The sequence below is a fragment of the Choloepus didactylus genome, chromosome 1 (assembly GCF_015220235.1).
Source record: "Choloepus didactylus isolate mChoDid1 chromosome 1, mChoDid1.pri, whole genome shotgun sequence".
Lineage (NCBI taxonomy): Eukaryota > Metazoa > Chordata > Mammalia > Pilosa > Megalonychidae > Choloepus > Choloepus didactylus.
The window spans coordinates 181,546,325-181,559,925 of record NC_051307.1 but is presented as its reverse complement, the minus strand read 5'-3'; the positions used below and the strand labels follow the sequence as shown (position 1 = coordinate 181,559,925).

Sequence of the window (13,601 nt, the reverse complement as noted above, 5' to 3'; positions counted from 1 at the left end):
GAGCCCAAATGGCACTCTCGTCTGCTCTGACTATGCAGCATTCAGCGCCCACCGTACGGAGACAGCCAACAGGGCTGGGTAGGGTGGGGGAGATTAGCTTGGGCAGAACCTTCAGCTCTCAGACACAAACACTCCTATTTTGTTTCCCTGGCTTTTCAGTGAGGGCATTTCTCCTCTCTAGTTAAACATTAAAGTGACATCCACAGCTTCCTTTTAAAGGGGGCAATGCTAGGGTGTCATAGCTTGAACAAGAACGCTTCCAGAGAAAAATGAAGTGCAGGGTAGCTGACTTCCCTGTTCTGATGATGGTGACGATTGGAAATTTGTGTGTACCTACCCAAGAATGCCCCTCTTTTTTCCTTCATTCTGCTGCAAATGGCCTTAGCAGCAGCATATCCACTTGACAAAAGAAGAACAATTCACTCTGTACCTGGATAATGTTGCAATTAACTCTTGATTAATTAGTCAAGTGGAAGTGGGGGCAACCTCTGGGCTTTTTGAGAGCATTGTATTAAGCAAAATGTATAAGCCATGAAGACGGTTAGATGAAAGGCATTGTAACACTGACAGTCTGCCCATTATGTTAAATATTTGGTTTTATTTTTTAAGAGCAACCTCAATATGTTTCAAGGGCATGTATACAATTGTAGAATAAAAGTTATCGATTTCTTTGGAGGAGGGAAGGTAGCTTAATATTTGAAAAATCATTCCATCAACATCTTATTTGGTTCATAAAAGTTGAAATGCTTTCTCTCTCCTCATTAAACTAAATCTATGTTTCCCCACTTCTATCTGCTCCTGAGTATATAATCCAAGTATTCCACCCATAGTCATTACCTGATAGATTACCTGAATATATTTTATGATCAATTGGAGTTTTAATTTTCATTTTATCTTTAGTGTTTTTAATATTCCAGCAATTAAATGTTTAAGAGTACATTGCTGATGTGCCAAACCCTCTATCCTGGGAAGCCTGTTGTCGCAAAGGAGAGGCTAGGCCTGCTTATAATTGTGCTTAAGAGCCTCCTCCCAAATGCCTCTTTGTTGCTCAGATGTGGCTCTCTCTCTCTAGCGAAGCCAACTTGAAAGGTGAAATCACTGCCCTCCCCCCTATGTGGGTTCTGACATCCAGGGGAGTGAATCTCACTGGCAACATGGAATATGACTCCTGGGGAGGAATCTAGACCCAGCATCGTGGGATGGGGAACATCTTCTTGACCAAAAGCAGGTTGTGAAATGGAATGAAACAAAGTTTCAGTGGCTTAGAGATTTCAAATGGAGTCAGGAGATCACTCTGGTGGACATTCCTACGCACGATATAGATAACACTTTTTAGGTTTTAATGAATTGAAATAGCTGGTAGTAAATACCTGAAACTATCAAACTACAACCCAGTAGCCTTGAATCTTGAAGACAATTATATAACAATGGAGCTTACAAGGGGTGACAGTGTGATTGTGAAAGCCTTGTGGATCACACTCCCTTTTATCCAGTGTATGGATGGATGAGTAGAAAAATGGGGGCAAAAAAAAAAAAAAAAAAACTAAAGGAAAAATAGGGTGGGGGAGGACAATATGGGTGTTCTGTTTTTACCCTTAACTTTCTATTCTACTTTCACTTTTTTCTGGCACAAGGAAAATGTTAAAAAAAAAATAGGTCAGGATAATGAATGAACAACTATATCATGGCAATGTGATCAATGGATTATATACTTTGGATGATTGTATGTTATGTGAATAAATCTTAATAAAAATTGCTGAGCCATTCATGACTGGGTAAGAAAAACTGATTAATTTGTAGGAAACTTATTTGGTTCTATTCTATGTTACTTCACTGTTTCTTTTGGAGTTCATTTGGTTGACTGTCTTTCAGGGCCTTGTTTTTTTAATGGAATGCAATTGACAAAAGACGTCTTTTGCCACACATAATTTTAGCAAGAATAAATTGCAATTGTGTTTTGTAGGAAATGCTACAGTTAAAGACCTTGTAAAGTCTTTATCATGAGAAATCTCAAAGATCTTTATTATGTTCTCAATCAGCAAGCTGCAATTTATTCTTCGGTCCAAAATATCAGTATAACGAGAGAGATTTCTGAAGAGTAAAGTCATCCTTCATGCCCATTTTCTTCAGTTTTGTCTTCTTTTATTTGATTTTACATGCAATCCTAACATAGGAGTTTTGATGAAGAATGTGAATGGAATTATTTAATAAGGAATTGCTTTCAGATTATACATAGAAAAATATTCAATTTCCTTTTCTTTAGTATCATTTTATTCCTGGTCTTTAGTATTAATATGACTATTGTATACTAATACCAAATAATTTAAAATGTCTATGCCTTTTTTGCATATTTGCTTTCTATTATTTTATTACCATGGATATTAGCAAATATTGTACTTCATATAATATAAGGAGATATCAAATCTAAAAATACTTATAATTTTATAGGAATACAAATGGGAAATAGATATTGATGGCAGGAACCTCATTTAAACCTACAGCCATTATCTGTTTTTCAGGTGAGATTATTTTTTAAGTGTTGGGTAATTAATAGGAATGCAAAACGATTTGAATCTTTGGAAGACTGCTAAAATGAGCACTGTAAGAGACCAAGACTGTAAGAGAGGAAACATGATTTTACAAGTGATCTACATTAGTCTTTTACTGAAGGCATCTCCAGCCAGCAGGTCATACTCATGCAGCTGAATCAATTTAGGCTGTGGTCCTGTCAGCAACTGCAAAATGGGATTGGTGGAAAGATATATAAGTTGACTCAGAGCCACCACTGAGACCAAAATAGCCATGAGAGTAAGTGCCTTCCTTAAGAATGCTGGGGCCAAAGAGTAGGTGCTGTTTGTGTCCTTCATCATCAGTGGCCTTGCTAAGATTCTTCCCCCACTCAACCCTACATCAAGTATGCCAGTATGATCAACCAGGCCACATCCTACAACCACCCAGTGCCCGTCCAAGATGATGAAAACATGAACGACCAGACCAGACACCACCCCCTCCTCCTACCCAGGAGTCCCAGGATCCAAGTTTGGAGCAGCTGAAGAATGAGCACCTCTCTTGACAGGGAGGTGGTCCCCCATAAAAATGTGAAAACCAGTCCCTACCTCAAAAAAAGTTGACCCAGAGCAGTTTTACTGCTAAATAATGCCACTCGGAACCAAATATGTAAATTTTAGGGTGAAAGAAGTGTGATAGATTATCTAGTTCAAACTTATTATTTTGAACATGGTGGAAACCAAAGTTAGGATAGGACAAGCAATTTTTCAAAGGCCACAGTCCCAGTTGATGGAACAGGCAGGACTGAAACCCAGAGCTCTTACTGTATAGCTATTTCCACTATGCTATGCTGCCAAGTCACATCATTTCTAAGATTCCTAGGAAAAAAATCTGAGTGATACACTCCACGTCCAGATCATTTCAGTAAGTGGGACAGCCCATAAACCTTTTTAAAATAACAAGAGCATGGGCCAGATCCTATTAGCAAGCAAAAAACTAATATGAACAAGTAACCATTACCCTCTGTTCACTTAACATTCTTTAAATTTCTCAAAAGCACATAAGAAACATTAACAGAAATTCCTTCCTCAATAACAATGTTTCTGTGTCACCACAGTTCCTTCCAGAGTTACAAACTCTTTGATAGGCTTTCTGATAATACTTTCCATATGTAAATTTCTGGCAACATTATTTCAAGGAGATGGACACTGACACAAAAATTCATAGTAGGATGCTACATCAGTGCTCTCCAAACAAAAACAAAAACAAAAACACAACACACAAAAAACACCACTGATTACAAGGGCTTGCCAATTTCTGTGGTAGAAATATTTCCACCATGGCTGACTTCAAGCTACGAGGTCTATAACAACTTGTTCACAAAATTTCTGAATACTTAACTGACTCTAGTGAACTACTCAGAGGCGGCTCCAGGACAACACTGATGATACAATGAAACCTAGAAACAATAAAACTTAATCAACCCACTCTTTTATAGAAGAAGTTGGGGCTCAGAGACGTGATTTGCCTGAGGATCACTCGGTGGCTAAGCAGGTACTGATACACAGGATTCTACTTCAGTTACCCTTACATATTAAATGAAACTCTATACATTAGAAAGAGTCAGCAGTCCTTCATATGCTTGCAGAGAAGGAGTGCTTCTAAAAATGTGATCTGCATATCAGCAGGATCAACAACACCAGGCAGCCTGTTAAAAACACATATTCTTGGGCTCCACCCCAGACCTAAAGAATCATAAATCTCTCCGGGCATAGGCCAGAAATCTGTGTTTCAGCAAGCTCTCCAGGTGGTATAGAGCACTGTGAAAGTACCTTTCCTTAATACCCACATACACATGAATGAGATTCATATAAGAATCGATGGTAATAGATATCCTTTTTTCTCAAGGCAGCATCTTTTAAAGGAGATACTTCATCTGAAGCTTCTATCATAAAGCTTATAATTCTCACATTTGAAGACCTTCCCAAAATAGTTCAAATTTTTCTAAAAACAAGAAGAAAAAAATATTTACCTTCTAATTTTCAACCCCAATGTTTTGCAATCATTTTAGACCAAAATGGATTTGTATATTTTAGCCATGACATTTTTCACATTCCTTTTTTTTTTTTTTTTAACTGCTTTTAAAACATATTTATTATGCAAAGTTCTGCCTTACCTCTTTCAGGAATTAAGGCACTCACTAACAGCTGGGGACCCCCACCCTGTTAAAATATTGTCTGTGCAACCGATTACATCGTTATGAATTTGTGTTTTGGTTTATCTGCCACTTCGTATTGTTTTCATATTTACTCCTAACCTTAAAATCCAGAACAAAAGGAAATAAATATTATCATTTTGTTTTCTCCTTCCAATATTTTAGAGGTTGGAAAATTTACAAAATAAATATCCTTTCAACTTTCTTGTAAAAGCATTGCAAAAGAGAAAAAAAATAATTGAGTAATAGTTTCCTAAATCTTGAAGATACCCAGCTAAGACTCAATCAAATGACTTTGAAAGTAATCAAACCACAATCTAAAAATATAGTTCTATGAATCTTACTTCACTATCCATCATTAATTTTATTTTGAGGGCAAATGTAAATATGTTTAATCTATTTGCACTGAAATAAAGGAAAGAATAACTTAAGAATGTGTAGATAATAGATCAATGAAACCATTTTGGAAGGGGATTTAATCACTACCACATTTCCTAGCAGAGACACAAAATACTTGGTGAATGCAGTTCTTGACCTTGGTGGGAGATAGCTTTGCTGAACTTGATAGTAGATGTTTTCAAGGAAAATAGAGCATGAAGCTTCTAATTCTCCAATCACTTGATATTTTCTGAACCTACATTTATAAAGCATCAGTGAGAAAAGCTTTAGAAGGCAAGAGATAAATATTCTAAAATCTACCACATCTGAGTTTTGAGATTCCCCTCACCAATGCTTCTCAAGAAAAGCAGCTTATTTCATGTGATTCATCACTGGTTCTATAAGCCAAGGGGCCTAAGAGCCCAGATTAATGCTCTCTCACCATCTTTCAGAACAGTACATTGCATGTCAGCCAGCACGCCTATGAGTATCTTCTCAAGAACCTCAACCCCTTAATAAAAATTAAACAAATTCCATTTCCTAAAGTAATCCGGACTCAAATCTCAAGTTTGTACAGAAGAGGCTTCCTAACCAAGACACCAACGAATGGGGACACTGTTTATACCCCACGCAATACCAAAGCCCTCTGTGGACTGAGTCCACATGGGCAAGCGAGTGGCTAGAGATGATGCAGGGGGCAGAAGGGCACTTACGGTTGACACAGCTTGATTAGGTCCTGGTCGGTGGTGCCCGGTGGAAGGCCTCGGATGTACAGGTTGGTTTTACTCAACTGTTCCCCGCTGCTGTTGCTGCTGCTATTGTTGCTGCTGCTGTTTGTGCTGGGGCTGGGAGGAGCCATGGGGTGGGGAGCTGGTGCATAGGACTGCTGCAAACAGAAAAGACTGTTACTGGAAAAACAAGCCAGCACCTGATCATAGGCAAGCAGAGCAACTTGCAAGTAATGCAAGCTTCTTGGCCTCTCCAATCCACACAAACACTCATATATATATATACATATATATATACACACACACACATACACACATACATATACACACACATACACACACATATATATGCATATACATATATATTATATCACTACTGTATGTTGCTTCTGAGAACATCATTTTTTTTTAACTTTTATTTGGAGATACTTTCAAACTTATGGGACAGTTACAAAAATAAGACAAACCTCATAAAGAGAATTCCAACACATCCCTACCCCCCAGATACCCAGATCTACAAATTTTAACATTTTGTCACATTTGCCATTTCATCTCTCTGTCTATATATCTTTCAATTCATTTTCTGAACACTAGAGTGTTGGTTATATACATCGTATTCCTTGAACACTTAATACTACCACCTGCATTTCCTAAGATCAAGAATATTCAGTTATGAAACCATCTTAAGTACAGTTATCAAGTTCAAAAACTTAACATTGATTTAATCTTATGGTTTATACTCCAAGTTTTTTCATATGCCACAATAATGTCCCTTTAAGACTCTTCTCCTCTCTTGCTAGATCCCATTAAGGATCATGTATTGCATTTACTTGTCATTGTTTCGTTGGTCACTATTTTTTTTTTTATTGTGGGAACATATATTCAACATAAACATTCCAATCTCAATCACTCTCAAAGCATACCATCCAATGGAATTAATCACATTCACAATACTGTGATATCCTCAACACCTATCATTATTAAATCTTTCCCATCACCCCAAATGGAAACCCCACACCCATTATGCATTAGCTACCCATTCCCCCTGCTCGTGGCAACCTGTACTCTAATTTCTATATCTATGGGCTTAGATATTCTCCAATATTTTCTTTGTAGTTACTATAGGGCTTAAATTTATACTCTAAATCCATAACAATCTTGTTTACTTTGATACCAACTTAATTTCAAATAACATACACAAATTATGCCCCTATATCCCTCCATCACCCCCACCTTTGTACAGCGCTTGTCACAAATTACATGTTTATACATTACAAGTCCCAAATCACTGATTTAGCATTTTATGCATTTGCCTTTTAGATAGTGTAGGAAGTAAAAAATGAAGTTACAAACCAAAAATACAAAAATACTGGCATTTTGTATTACCCATAATATTGTCCTCACCAGAGATCTTTATTTCATGTGGCTTTGAACCGTCGGCAATTTTTCCTTCCATTCAACCTGCAGAATTCTTTAGCATGGGAGTGTGGGCTGGTTCTGGGTTTAGTCAATGAGGGGTGGGAAAGGGGTCAGCCAGGGCACCATGAGATCCTACCACTTTTAAGCAGACCTTTTATTGATTCAACACTCACTCACTACAGTCTTTAAGTGTTTTCTGGAGCTTAGAGAAAGATGTTTCCGCCATTTCTTGCTGGTTGTTCAAAGCTTTTTGTGGGAAGACAGAGCCCTGAAGCAGCTCACTGCCATCTCGATCAGGGCGAGTTCAAATGTCTGTTGTCTTAAGCCACCTGGTCTGCCCATCATTTTCTTTTTTCCCTCTGGTTTTTCATTTGGATCAGCTTAAGTCAGCCACAAATGGGACAAAAGAAGTTACCAGCTACTCCTGGCAGTAACATATGGCATCTTCATTTGTCCCTGATCACACTAGGATTCTCTTCAGACCTGTAAAGTAGTGTATCACCCTCCCTGATAAAAGAAAATGATTTACTCCCGGCACCAAAACTCTGTCCCTACCTTACCTTTAGTAGCCATGCATATTTGGTTTATCTCTGCTCCCTTTTCCCCTCTTTTTCTCCAGTGAAACTTCCACATAATGTTTCTCTCACCATTACTGTCCAGGATAATTCCTGATGCATAGAAATCACTCTACAAATAGCAACTCCATGAATGAATGAATGACTCTATTTTGGGTCATTCCTCCATTCCTAACACTGCTACTTGATGCTGAATGTCCCTCATTCACGATACTGATGAGCCACTTTTCTCAACATATGCTCAAGTTCCTCTTCAAATTACTCTAATCAAGGTTTCTGAACATTCATCCTATGGACAATTTGGATAGGATAATTCGTTGTTGTGGGTGGCTTTCCTGCACATTGTAGGATATTTAGCAGCAACCTTGCCCTTTATCCACTAGATGCTAGTAGCACTTGCCCCTGGTGTGACAACCAGAAATGTCTACAGACATTGTCAAATGCTTCCCAGGGGCAAAATCTCCCCCGGTTGAGAACCCCTGCTCTAACCTGTCACAGCATTTTATGACAAAACAGAAATGATAAATTTATCCCCATCAACTTGGAATATGTAATATTGGGGTGTTCATAGTTATACATGGCATAATCAGTAGAAATATCTGCTCATTATGCTTTAACTATTATTATTATTAATACAGGCATATCTTCAAAAGTTCTGAAATCACACTGACTGTTGGGGTGTGAGTCCCTGTGGTGTTTCTTATTGGCTATTTCTTTAACATCTCTGAGACTTGGCATTCTCCTTAATATGAGGAGGATAATAATAATAATCCCCTATGCCAAAGGTCTTTATAAAGACTCCGTAAGATAATGCAAACAAAAGAGTGCCTGGAAGGAAGTGAGTACATGATAAATTTTAGCAATAATAAAAATGGTAAAAACAAGAATAACAATATTTGTTGCTGATAAACTTTGTCAGTGAAGAGATATCAGTCTATATAACTATCCCATATCTTCTCAACCATAGCCCAGAATGGTATTTAAAGACACAACGAGCATATTCATTAACTTATGGCTGGGTTCCAACCTGAAGACTCATTAGCTACTTTCTATCAGGTGTGGTTGGTCTGCATTTATCAAACAGCAAACTTGGGGTATAACAGAAAAAAATATTCACATGAGGTCAAACTACAAGACCTTTTGTGCCATGGAGAAAAACTAAGGGATAATATGATGACCTGAGGGAAGAAAAAGAAGAAAAAAAAATGTATTTTGTGTCTCTAAAGTCTCACTTTTAAAAAATCTAAAAAATATTATCAATATGCCAATATACAGACTTTTCATTCCAAAACTGTGTGTTGCAGTCCCAATGGACAGGCCATTGGGTCCAGGAAGATGGTGAGATATCCTGGAAAGGGAACTAAATGTGGCTTTGATCACAGACAGCTGAATTTCTTAAGGAGAATGCTTCAGTGTCTTCCCACTAAACTGAGGATAAATCTGTCCTTATTAAAAAGGTCCAAAAGTCCCATATGATTCTTTTTCTGACCACCTCTGAAATCATATCTTGAACCAGACTCAGTCCTACTCCCAGTCCTCCACCCTTCCCACCCTACAGCACTGTGCTATTTTCCTTCATAGCATTTAGCATATTTGCTAAATATGCTTATCTAATGTGTTTTGATTTACTTATTTAATGTCTATCTCTAGCACTAATCAGTATGTTTCCTGAGGGCCGGGAATATGCCAACCCTTCTATCAATAGCACCTTCTATCAACAGCTCCTGATACACAGTAGGTGCTTAAAAAACATTTAGGCTACATCAAGTACAAGAAAAAATAGAATAAACACATCACTTATCCCATAGAGACAACAGGCCAAGTTTTAGCTGTACCCAGACTTGTTCCTTAGTCTAATAATCTATACTACACCTTCCAGGATTTCAGTTCAGCCCCAGTCCATATTTCCAACTGTCTATAAGACAATGACTCCTAGATTCAGCATGTTAAAATGAAACTCATTATATCTGCTCTCTCTTCTCCCAATTCCCCACACCAGCCACCCATCACAGTGACCCCATTTCTGTTAGCGTTGCTTTCATTCTTACAGCCTCCATGTTAGAAACCTTGACATTCTCTTCTCCTATTTCTTAATCCTACATCCCAGAATACAGTGAGCCGCCAAAGACTGACAGTTTTCTAGAATCACCCTTTCCTCTGAATTCCCATTTTTTTCCCCTGTCCAAGGGTCTGAACCATGTCATAGGTAAATGGCATCCAGTTTCATATCTGGTCTCCTTGCCCTCAGGCTTCCTCAATTAAGTCTCTTACGGTGGGTAGAGAGGGGATGGAGGCAAAAAAAGAACAGTCAAGTGCAAACACAACTGATCAAAAGTATATCGGGAAGTTTGTTTTTAAGCAATTAGAAAGTGAGAGACCTGATGTGACTGGAGCAATAGCGCTCCGAACTCCGTTCCTTGTAATTAACATTTTTTCTCAAATATTTATTTAGAATTAATTTATTACAAACATTTTTAAATGCAGAATTTTAAAATGAATTTTATGGGAAAATAATATCTTTTTGCATATTTGAATAAAATGACATAGATTCATTGCCTTTGGGAATTTAGTATCTGTATAAGCTCAAGTTTCTTTTCCAGGACATATAAAAACAAAACAAAACAAAACAAAACAAAAACCTATTCCTTCCTGACCTAAAGTGTTTTGTTTCCCTCCTTGGACTCCCCACATCACTTAATCTTTATGCCTTTTACATATAGTAGGTGTTTGATACATACTTGTTGAAGTGGCTTCCGGTCTCTGTATCTCGCAATGGAACAGATGGGATTTATCTTTTACTGCTCTTATACGATTCTCTTAAACTTGCCAGGACCTTTTTAAAGCTGTTTGTTACCACTTTCACCTCCCCTCTCTTCAAATTCTTTGAATTCCATTCTGTACTCAGGATTCCTTTAAAAAGAGGCTTTGTTTAAAAGTGTTTTTTTTGTCATCCCTCTCCCCCTCTTCCCCAATTCCCATTGCATAGCCTTTAAAACACCAGGGAGCCAGAAAAACGTCTCCTGCTTTATGTATCACAGATCCGATGGACCAGTTCAGACTGAGCCCTTGACTGATCAAATAGGAAAATACCAACTAAATGATGACCAATATGGGTTTGCTTGGTTTTTCTTTTTTTCCCCCGAGGTGTCTTTGGGATCATTTCCATAACTGGAACACCATTTAGTAAATTGCATGGTGCCTAAAATGATAAATGTGCCCACCAAAATATCCAGTGTATTCACTGGAGAAAATAAAAATAAAACAGTCAAAAGCAAACTAAAGCTGGGATGAGTATAGGGAACTTGTGTGCATGGAGATGGAGTATATAATTTGTAAATAGTGGAAGCACCAGATTATTGTGGAGAAAAGAGATATTTCAAAAGCCCTTTGAAAGAAATACGCACAGGCAATTTTCTATATCGTAGTCGTGTTTGTGGATTCTAGAAATTTTGCTGAAGAGAGAGACTTTCTCAGTGTTATTGAATAAATCAACCCACGGATTTAAAAACCATTGGGGGACACTTCCAAATCCTTAATATTTTATTTATCTGTTGATGATTCAGTGAATGATTCAGTTAGCAGTCAGCATTTTAAATGACTCTTTAGTTTTAAGAATTATAAATTCTCTTCCCTCTACTCATTTTCAAAATACATACGCTATAATCAACAAAAAGATGGCAGAAGGTCCTAAGGTCCAAATGAATTAAATTGTAAAAAGCAAAAGTGATTTTGTATGCTCTGACTGCCAAAGACAGGTGGCCAAACTACAGCATATTTAAAAAAAAAAAAAAAAGAGTATCAATAATCTCTAGGGGTTAATGTGTCAAAGCAGCCACTTTCCTGGCTAAAAGTGGCTTTGCTTCCTTTCTCAATCCTTTCTCTTTAGATGGACTTGGAATTTTATCATTGATTAGCTTTTAAATCAATTTGAGGCACTAAGGAAAAAAAAAATGTTAGCACAAAAAATTTTACCTTCCTTCAGGAAAAAAAATTGACTTCCCCATATTGCTCAAAGTCACACTTTTGTAAATCCTATTTAGAAGTAAGGAGGACTTAAGGTCTGGGGTTACTGAGCACGGAAACACCTTACTGTAACAGTTCAAGCGGTTGCTGTGAATTTGCTGTGCTAGCTGGTTAGCAACAGTAAAAAGAGCAGCTTTTCAGAAGGGCTCTGGATGGCACTCTGATTGAAGGAAGGAGATGGAGCATTTCTCTTGAAACGGCAAATAATTGGCAACTACATGGATTTTCTTAGGTGTTCATTCCAGATAGCTTTTCTGTTAGGGACCCTATCCATGTTTTGGGACTGCTGCATCAGCAGATCAATACTAGTATCCATTTCAGGAAATTAAATAAAATGACTTGCCATCCATCTTGGAAGATATTATTCTTAAAACAGAGACTCTAATAATTCTAGGCAGCATTTAACGTGTGACTTGCTAAGACTTTTATATGTTATGCTCACAACAGCCCACTGAGACAAATGATATTTTAAAGATGAGGAAACTGAGGCACGGAAGAGGAGAAATGACTTTCCTAAGGTCACCAAGCTGGAACCCGATCTGAACTCAGCGAGTGTGGCTCCAGAAGTCATTCAGTCTCTCAAAAAGCCACTGAGCTTAAGTTCTTAATGATATGGGCACAAATAAACATAAACAGCTTCCCTGAAAGTAAACTCCAGAGGATTAAACTTTGGCAGAAGCTCTGATCCAACCAAATAAAAGCAGAAGGAAAAGAATGATGAATTAAAACAGCATGTAGTCAAAACAAAGCTTAACAAGCCCTTTCCCTCTATCAGAATTTAAATGAAGTCCATCTTAAAATTTAATTTCAAAGGGGAAGTGACCATCAGAACTAAGCACACTATGAGATGTTCAACTAATATGAGACAAGTGGGTTCATTTGTCAAGATTCACAGTTTGTTATTTAGTAACAGGAAAGTGAACTGGCTTGTAGATCATCCCAAACAGCTGATTCATTTAGTGTGCTTTGTTAATACGCCTCATTTCTCAAGTTTGAAAAGTGAATCAACCAGGTCATCCTACATTATTGCAAAATATGTAGTTTGGGTGCACAGATTTGGAGGAAGGTGAGTAGTTGTGGGTTTTTTCTCCCCCTTTGTATTTTGGAAGTAGATTGGAGAAGGATGTGACCTATTTTTGTTTCTTTTGTTGTTTTTCCTCTTAGCTTGTTTTAAAAGAAAGCATCAAATAAATGTTTCTCATGCATCAATAGGTTAAGGAATATAATTTAAAAATCCTCTTTTATACAATGTCAAACTATATTCACCTAACACATCTCCAGGCAGGTTTATAACATACTCACACTGTCCAGATCATTTTCAAGTGGAACTCTTAACCTTGGCAGTACTAACATTTTGGACAGAATAATTCTCTGTTGTGGGAGTCTGCCCTACGCATTGTAGGATGTACAGTAGTATCCCTGGGATCTACCCACTAGATGCCAGTAGCACCTTCCTAGTTGTGACAACTGAAAATGTCTCCAGATATTGCCAAATGTCCCCTGGGGTATGAAATTGCCCCTGGTTGAGAATCACTATTTTAAGCAGGTACAGACCATCTCCTTGAAGGAGTTTATCTTCTCACCTCTTCATGCATCTGGTGTTCACCTCCCCTTGCCTCCAACCTCTGTAACCAAGATGTTGTTGTGCCACATTTCATTTGCAGCAGACTAGGTCTGAAATATACTGCTTCCCTTATTGAAAACATAACTCTTTTACAGAGAGAATTTAAAATTTTTTTTTTGCATGCAGTTCCC

The 13,601-nt window shown here is 37.7% G+C and overlaps 1 protein-coding gene across 14 annotated transcripts in view; it reads right to left on the bottom strand.

Moving 5' to 3' along the window:
* The window catches only part of RBMS3 (RNA binding motif single stranded interacting protein 3), a 734,276-nt gene that overhangs the window by 571,753 nt on the left and 148,922 nt on the right, over window positions 1-13,601 (bottom strand). For all 14 annotated transcript variants that reach the window (XM_037846292.1, XM_037846311.1, XM_037846320.1 and 11 more), the window contains exon 2: window positions 5,815-5,987. In XM_037846292.1, coding sequence (XP_037702220.1) covers window positions 5,815-5,987 — 173 coding nt within the window. The remainder of the gene's footprint in view (window positions 1-5,814; window positions 5,988-13,601) is intronic.